The sequence below is a fragment of the Crassostrea angulata genome, chromosome 5 (assembly GCF_025612915.1).
Source record: "Crassostrea angulata isolate pt1a10 chromosome 5, ASM2561291v2, whole genome shotgun sequence".
Classification (NCBI taxonomy): domain Eukaryota; kingdom Metazoa; phylum Mollusca; class Bivalvia; order Ostreida; family Ostreidae; genus Magallana; species Magallana angulata.
The window spans coordinates 21,816,067-21,825,059 of record NC_069115.1 but is presented as its reverse complement, the minus strand read 5'-3'; the positions used below and the strand labels follow the sequence as shown (position 1 = coordinate 21,825,059).

At 32.9% G+C, this 8,993-nt stretch overlaps 1 protein-coding gene and 1 non-coding gene across 2 annotated transcripts; both read right to left on the bottom strand.

The window, feature by feature from the left end:
* Nucleotides 1-2,102: 2,102 nt before the first annotated feature.
* LOC128185224 (uncharacterized) lies at nt 2,103-4,161 on the bottom strand. Its single transcript, XM_052854874.1, has 2 exons — nt 4,105-4,161; nt 2,103-3,820 (listed from the first exon to the last, which is right to left on the bottom strand). The coding sequence occupies exon 2, from the start codon at nt 3,786-3,788 to the stop codon at nt 2,103-2,105; it is 1,686 nt and encodes a 561-aa protein (XP_052710834.1). The 5' UTR covers nt 3,789-3,820; nt 4,105-4,161.
* A 4,716-nt stretch (nt 4,162-8,877) lies between these two features.
* Nucleotides 8,878-8,949, bottom strand: Trnad-guc (transfer RNA aspartic acid (anticodon GUC)). Its single transcript has one exon. It is a non-coding gene; the product is annotated as a tRNA-Asp (tRNA).
* Between the last annotated feature and the right edge of the window lie 44 nt (nt 8,950-8,993).

Here is an 8,993-nt window from a genome sequence, read left to right as displayed (position 1 = left end):
AATTATCATCTATTTCTCAAGATGTGGGAGCGCAGCTAAACCAATCATATGCAAATAAATGATACTGAAAGAAACCTGCATCTTTTGAAATATTTTAAATATAGAAATAAGGTGAGTACTTAAAAATAAGATCTTATAGGATGAATGTATAGGATGAACGTATGATGGATTAGAGTCTTAGATTTGTGTTGTGATGTTTATTTCTATTTTGTTTTTAAAAATGCTGTAACATCATTGATATAATAAATGGACAAAATTTTGCTTCATTTTGATTTTTTATGATTATTCAGTAGATATACATTCAATATTTCATGCCTTTTATATATACAAAAAATGTGGTAATTTTATTCAAATTCATATTATGTTATGCAAGTCGTAGATCACAAAATCAGAGTTCATTGATAAAATTAACTAATAAATCAAAATACTGCATTTTTTTAAATTCAATTGAAGATTATATTATATAGCATATATATTTTCATCGATGTAATATAACTTTGCAATAAAATTCTAGGAGTTCTATTAATGTCATTAAATTTTATTTATTTTCATGCGTATATTGAAAGATTTGAAAAGGGGAATTACTCTTATTTTTGAAACTGTTCAACTAAAGTAAAACAAAAATGATCCAATGATGGAGCATTTGACACAATGTGGTGGTACCCAGAGAAACTAAACAATATATCTTGGCCTCATTATAGACAGAATGAAGAAAGATAACTCATACACACACATTGAACCTTAAAATATCAAATATATACTCGGACTCCAGTTATTTAATATGTAATTTTTATGCTGGGGTTGTTAGGTATTGATAGACCAAAACTCAGTGATGTGTTATACATACATTGTACAATGTAGCGGTGTTTGTTAAAAAACAAATAAACAATTTATGATCTTTGATCTTATATACTGATTACTTAGTATTATATATAAGGACAGAAATGTAGGTGGATGGTGGATCCACGTGGGATTGTTTGCCGGGTTGTGGATCAGCTGGACCTATTTTCTTTCAGCAATATGAGCTGCAATTTTCGTGTTGAAATTTTTAAAAAAGAAAATGTTATATTTCTACTAAAATGACAAAAAGTATCGTAGTTTTTAAATTTCTGTTAGCTCTGTTTTTGTGGGAAAAGCCATTAAGAAGCCTTAATTGGAGCAAAATTGAATTATTGTCGTCCTGTACAAAAATTTATCTGCTGTATATTCCTAATAAGTGAAATCTTTCTCCTGACAAAAATAAATGATTTTTACAAATCTAATATTTATCATAAAAGTTTAAGTTACAGGCTAGCAGGTTTTTGCAGCAAAAAAAAATATTCTGAAAAATACAGCTCATATTGCTTTAACTTTACTACATGCATGCACTATAGTCTGTGAATTAAATTAGTTTGAAGTTTACAAAGGTTTGATATCATCCCCTGATTACTTTATCCACACATTTAAAATGTCAACCTGAATCAGTTAGGATCAAGTCTTATGAGGATTTGAGTTTAAAAATCAGCTTTCTAGGTCAGAGAGAGTGAAACAAATTTGTAACTTTTTAAGGAGTTCGGTATATGCATGAATATGATCATAGGACTAAGTCGTAGTGACAAGTTCCAGTTGATTCATTTTATACAACGGAGTCACCAGAATAAATAATGTTTTAATAACAACTCTTTATTCATAAATTCAGCCATTTGATACTGGTTAGAACAGTTAATAATGTTCAAAATATAAATACAAATATACTAAAAATGTAACAATAATTATTACACTGATATTTCTACTTCAGAAACAGAAATATATATTACTAAATATCAAAGCGTCTATTGAATTTCACAAATCTTTTTTTCTTTTGTAGTTTAGTCTAGAATTGATAAACAGTTGTGTATTACATCTACGTGTATCATATGGTTTTGTCTGTACACATATTATATAAACATAGTTTATTTACATGCTTCAATTCATAGGAAAATCATTCTATTCACTGGTACAAATACACAGTATAGTTAAGTCACTTGATATGTTTTCCATGTTCACACAAGTTTAAAAATAATGTAAGTCAGTTTGTTGAGAGGTAATAAAACACTAAAAATTTCATGTAGAGACTGTTACTTTCAATTGTTAACATGTTTGATGTAATATTGGATTTTCTTCACTTCACCTGTTTCATATTCAGCCACAAAGAGGTTGTCTCTGGTGTCCACACATAACCCAAATGGATACTGTAATTGACAGTTGTCAATGTAGCGGAGGAACTGTCCGTCCTGATCCAGGATGTGGATACTGTTGTTGTTTTCGTCTGCTGTCAGGATCCGACTCTGGCTATCTGTTGTGATGCCGACTGGACTAAATGGTTCCTTGGTAGTAGAGGGAGGACCAGTGTATGTAAACCGTAGTTTGCCGGCCTGATTGACCACCACTACTGCTCTGACGCCATGGTCAGCTACACAGATATCTAGGTTCTTGTTCTCACTGATGTATTTAGTGTATAAATTAAGGGATGAATAGAGAGGTTGTCCTTTGTCACTGTATTGAATTGTTTGTTTCTCTGTAGAGCCAGAGTAACGCACAACTTTTGATTGATTCTCATCTTCAGTGATCATGACAACCAGGAGGTCACCAGAGGAGGTACTACAGACATTGAGAGGATACCACCCCCGAAGTCTGATCACTGTCTGTATCTGTGTATTCTTCACTATGTTCACAGTTCTATAATTGGCATCGGTATAAACTAGTTCACCACTCTGTGTCACTGCTATGTACCATGGTCTGTCCCCTGACTTGGTTTGGATGGACTTCACTAGTTTACCATGGAGGTTGTAGAGTCTCATCATGTTGTCCTTACCACTCGTCCATACTTCATCATCACTCAGACAGGACACATTGCGTAATTCATTAGGTTTTCCATACTCTGTGCTTATTTCTGTGATGATGCGTGGTACATCAATGAGTGGTCTAATTGGGGCAGAGGACTCAGCACCGGCAGAATCCATTGTGTAGCCATGTTCTGTTTTGATAGATAATGCTGACAGAGAACCGATCTGATGATAAATCTGTTCTTTGTTAATCTTCTGAGGGGTAAATCTTGGTAAGGAAACTGTGAGTTTAGGAGGCAATCTTCTAAATTCAGCATTTCTGGATTTGTAAGCAGATAAATGACTGACATCATTGGAGTTCAGTAACTTCTTCAGATCAGCAATGCACTGTGTGATTTCAGAAATACTGCATTTGATTTCATCTTCCTTCTTATTTAAGACAACCAGATGTTTGGAATCTATTTCAACCACGTCAGATTTCAGTTTTCTGACAGCAATGTTTATTTCTCTCTGCAGTTCTTCTCCATGTTTGTCAATAGCTGTTGTTAATTTCTTGGAGTTTTCCTTAAGATCAGTTTTCTGAACTGGGATGTTAGATGCGATCTCTTGATATTTAGGATAAATGGTATTTTCTAATTCTTGCAAATCTCTTTGTAAAGCTTCTTTTTTAGTATCTAGCATTTTCAAAATGCCAACTTGTTCATGTCCTAGATGTTCTCGAGAAGAAACACACTCCACACAAATAGGAACACCACAGTATTCACAGTAAAGGTCACATAATTGTGTGGAATGTTTTGAACATTTAGGATTTAGTCCTCTTTTTTTAAATGGCACTACTTTGTGATCTTTGGATTCATCGGAGATATGTTCCCCAACACAGGCTTTACACAGATGTATGTGACAAATGTCGCAGTACATAGGGGGGCCCGGGGTCTCACAGAGATGACACCGTAACACATCCTGAGCCCAAGTGCGTGGAAACATGGTCGGGCAGCTTGATGGATTTTAAGAGAATCCTGAAATAAATTTATGAAAATCCAATTAGCTTGCTCGTTTTGCAATACTCTTCTATAAATAATCATACAAAACTTTTACCATTTATGGGGGGCATATTTCATGTTCTAATAAATGACCTACATTTTGAGAAGGTTTGTTATAAATATTCTATTTGGATACCTACTTGGTTAAATTAGTCTCTTTAATTTAACACGAACATGTAGTTATCAGTAAACAAAATTCACGGAAAAGAAAGTTAAGACTGAATAATATAATTACTAATTAACAAACTACAGGTACAAACCTCCACTCGGCAACATGACGAGACAGGTATTTTACTTCCTGGTCTAGGTCAAATCTGTATTATCACGTGATTATTTTTTAATCCAAAAGTGGTGGATTTAAAGGGGTGTTATATTTAAATCATAACGACGTAGTCAAATGATTTAAAATAAATTGATTACATAAGTATACTACATATATAAATTATACAACATTTGACCAAAACATGTTTAAAAATTTTGTTTAAATGTTACAGTTATAAAAAGAGGGATTTTATTTTTACTACGGGACCAAGTCACCCTACAATGTATGGGGATTTGTTGAAAAAGTGCTTAATTTTCACGTTTTCTTCGTATTTTTTGTATTTTGTCCAGGGGATTTATTTTTCTTTCAATTATATGAAAGGTATTATAAAAGTTCACCAAACGACGGTTTGGTCCAGGGAAACTGTCAGAGTTGGTTTTTCTCTAAAGGTTGGCATATTAAGGGGTTTGGGTCCACTCTGCTCCCCAATTTACAATATCCAATACATCATACATCTGTGATCGTGTAGATTTTACGGTGCTAGGGTATTCTGAAACTGCATCCGTCGTGTGCAGTACGGACGGGGTGAGGGAATGATGGCGTAAAAGGAACAAGTTATAAGGTTGAGGCGCGTGGGCCGTAAGCTAAAACGAAGGGTAGGTTTGCCGTATTCCCGAAGGTCCACCAGTATACAGTTCCAGAGAAATAAATAGGCAATTGATGCAGGATCAATCTGAATTTATTGGACGCGAATCAACGATGGCAACATTATAACAATTTAACAGATAGACATGTTACAAACAAGTCGGATATGGCCAGTAGTGGCCTCCGGACTCAAGACTCTGGGTGAGTCGGACTTGGCCGAGGCTGGCCGCCGTATTCCAGACTGCCGATTGACAATTGTACATAACGTTATATAAGAATCTGAACAATGAGAATAAATTGACAGGTGATGACATAAGTAAGCTGAGTGAAAGGCTCACAGATATAAAATTAATAATTAAATAAACTCAATGAGTCTTTGATGTCCAAGATGTGAAAAACTGATAATTGCACGTGCAATGTTGTTTTTAGAGATAAGCAAATCTTGAGATATGTCAATCTGTCTCTTTGAAATCACATATAGAGTCCGAAAAGTGTCAATCACTAAATAAATAAGTAACTTTGTAAGAAATAAACTGTGAGAAAATATTACGAAACAGATATTGAATTTTAAAAGTAAAGTCCAAAATAAAGTTATATAGTTGAACAGTAAATATTGCACGGTGATACATGTAGCGGAGATGTAGTTATAATGGCTTGTAAAATTATTTTTTAACAAAATAACACTTTTAAAATGTTGATATGTTTTTCTTAATTAATGCTCTGTCAACAAATGCATATTTTTAAAGTCCATCATCGCCTCGAATAAATGATTTTATCATATATTTTTTTTATTGGCCCTATGCATAGTTTGAAACGCTTGGTCAACGCGTAGCCGCAATTTTAGTATTTTACCCTACTTCATATTTAAATAATATTTTATTATGCAATATATCACATAAACGGATGGGATAGCAGGCATTGCCTATATAATCACCAAACGTGAGTAGTGAAATGATTTCTTGCAAAGGAAATTTATCAAATATAATTTCATAGGCTGGATTGAAATATTTTTTTAACGAAATAAGTCCAAAGTTATCAATAATTTCTGCGCTTAAAATTTACAAATCCATCCTTCTCTGCATGTAATAAACGTACTTTTTTCCTACCAAGTCGATCCTCAGACTCATTGCCTTTAAAAATGGTGGAAATGGTTTACATTTTATTTCCTAACAGGCTGAAACATTTACCGTGTAAAAGCGAATGTTTTGGCAAACACGGAGTAAAAAATGTTGAGTTTTGGAGGAAAATTATCATCGTCGGATGCCCACGGGTGATTGCGTCTTTTACTTATCAGTAAAAGAGGCGATCAGCCGTGGGTATCCGACGATGGAAATTATGCACTTTGAAATTTTTTTTTCAAAGTGCGTTAAATTTGGGACCACGTCATTCATTTTGAATAAAAAATCTTTTTAAATTGCGTTGATACTGTCGATATTAATGCATGCATTTTGAAAAATAAATTGCGCAGGGTCCAGTCGAAATTGTTATAAGTCCCTCTTGAAATATGATATATGATTGTTTTGAAATAAGTTAAGAACAATGTCAATATTTTGTGCTTTATATACATTTTTTTCAAAGTGTAAGTGTCTTGATTTGTCAAAAATTAAGCGCACTTCATTTTTTTTCCCAAAGTGCGTTGCCACATGCAGTTTTATCGAACTTTTATCTTTAACATTTCAAGGAGGTTGATTAATTCTTTATCATGAACTTTTATTGGTATTTTAACCTGTTATATGATATGTTCTATATTTGACAGGTTTTTTAAAAGAGGAGGTCACCCCCCCCCCCCTCCCTCGAGTAATGTGTAAAAAAAAAAAAAAAAAAGCAAAAAACAACAACAAAAAACACCACCCTAGCTGATGTGACTTTCTTTTAGTCCAGTGACCACCATCATTCAAATACACGTATATATGCTCTTTTACAACAATATTCCAAAAGCATTATATGGAAACATGAGGTTTGGGCGGTTTAAAACATGCAATATATGTGGTAATGCATATAAATAAAATATACGATGCATATATATTCATATGTTAAGTAAGAGTGATCTCCCTTATCATGTAAAAAAAATTGTCGATCAGTGATTCCTCATAATGATAAATACACCTACATTTATGCACTATATGTTGAAAAAGAAATGTATGCATATACGACAGAGTGCCACGGATATAAAAATAGTACAAACGAATTTTTAAATAGTACAAACGAATTTCCTAATCCTTCAAACGAATCAAGTTTAAAAATTGCACAAACGAATTTCTAAATCACACGAATGATTTTCTAATTTTTTTAAAATCGTACAACCGATTTTCTAAATCGTACAAACGATTTTCTAAATCGTACAAACGAATTTCTAAATTATTCAAACGATTTAAAAAAAAATTGTACAAGCGATTCACATTAATTATTTTTTTTTTTGCCAATTTTAAAATTTGAAATGACACAAATACATGTACGTTATGCCTTCGTCATGCATACACCTTTATGCGATATCGTGTTTTCGTTATAGAATCCAACAATTGTTTTTCATGGAAAAGGATACTCTAATGGTATATAGCCTACCTGCAGTATGCGCAGAAGATTATCGTTACCTAAAGCAAGCCTGAATGTGCCCAGGATTTTTTAAAATAAAATATATTAAGGCATAACACATATAAGATATGTGTGTGTTTACAAACAAAAACTTTTTTAGACGATCTGATTGAAGCAATTAAAGAATTTACAAATGTATAACTTACTTTTTCAGAAATGTTTAAAGCATGCAGATTTACCAGAATACAACAATTTTAAAAGCAAGGTGGGATTCTTTAGAATCCATGCTCATAATTATTGCATTGTACATGTATATTTGATAGAACTTGAAATTATGATGAGTTATTTAGTGCTACAACATACAGGATTCAATTCTTTATTCACTCAAGACCGGTTCACTGGTATTTGAGGTTCAAACAGTATAAACAGTATATACAGTATATACAAATGTACAGAAAAAAACCAGTCAAGGATCACACGTACAGTAGGAGTAGAACCATTTTAACAAGAGCTTGGACATTGGGTAGTTGTGTCAAACAGCAATGTAACGTATAGTAGCCCTGTCTATTTCATTGCTGGCCACTCAGCCAATGCTCTTTGAAATTAACAAGATTTGCCTGGCTTTTGGGGCAAGACTACGCAAACGGTGCATATTTCGCTTGTAACCGCGTCATTTTTAACTTGTTTTGACGCAAGGAATAGACAGCTACGTCCAACCGAAAGTCCAAGGTCTTGTTATAATGGTTCTAATAGTAATAAAAAAAGTTTACAATACAGTAGGTTGTTAAAGTTGGTTTCTGGAAGAACAGACTTTGAGAATTTTTAAAATAAATATTGACAAGTTTTTGTTGTTGTTGGGTTTTTTTTTATATATATAGTTTTTAACATTAAAAGTATTCATGAGCTCGTTAAATTTTATAATATTTGGGTTTTCATAATATCTCTTGGACAAAAACATTTTTCTATCGTAAAAAATGTGTACATTCTAACTATTAGAGTCACGCATTGTACATTTTCTTAAATTTGAGCCCCACAAGTTGTAGAACCGCTTAAGAATACCCGTTATATTTCACTAAATAACATAGTTAAAATCTGTATGCCTCAGATCTATGAAATTATCATATACCCCCATCCCTGAAAAAGATGGGAAAACTATATTTTTTGTTATTTTTGAGTCAGAAGTTCATTATTCATAGAAATTGGTATTATTAGAGGTAAAAAATTAAATAATTTATTAATTAACATCATTTCTTTTATAGATCCATTTCATCCCAAAACAACAAGGTCATTTGAAAACGGCTGTGAATGGGCAGCTCTTTTCTTCCATTCTGTGGTTAGCTTATATTCAGAAAAACGAAACCAACTTCATTTTTAAAAAAAATCTTTTTTCGCAATTCCGATTTAATGTTGCTCTGTAGGAAAATTCCTGTTGACAAGTCCTCGACAGATATTGGGGAAAAAAAACATCACGTACATATAAAACTTGCGTAATTCATGTATGTACATAATGAAAAAAAACGTGTATTTTGTAAAAACGTGTGAAGATTGAAAAAAACCGTGCATTTTGATAAACTTTTAAAGAAAAAAACAGCGCCTCCCCGGCGGGGAATCGAACCCCGGTCTCCCGCGTGACAGGCGGGGATACTTACCACTATACTACCGAGGATTGCATATATACACTGGTATTAAAACAGTACAAATATGTAGAAA

Coding starts and splice junctions, on each gene's coding strand:
- LOC128185224 (XM_052854874.1), bottom strand. CDS start 3,788: ATGTTTCCACGCACTTGGGCTCAGGATGTGTTACGGTGTCATCTCTGT.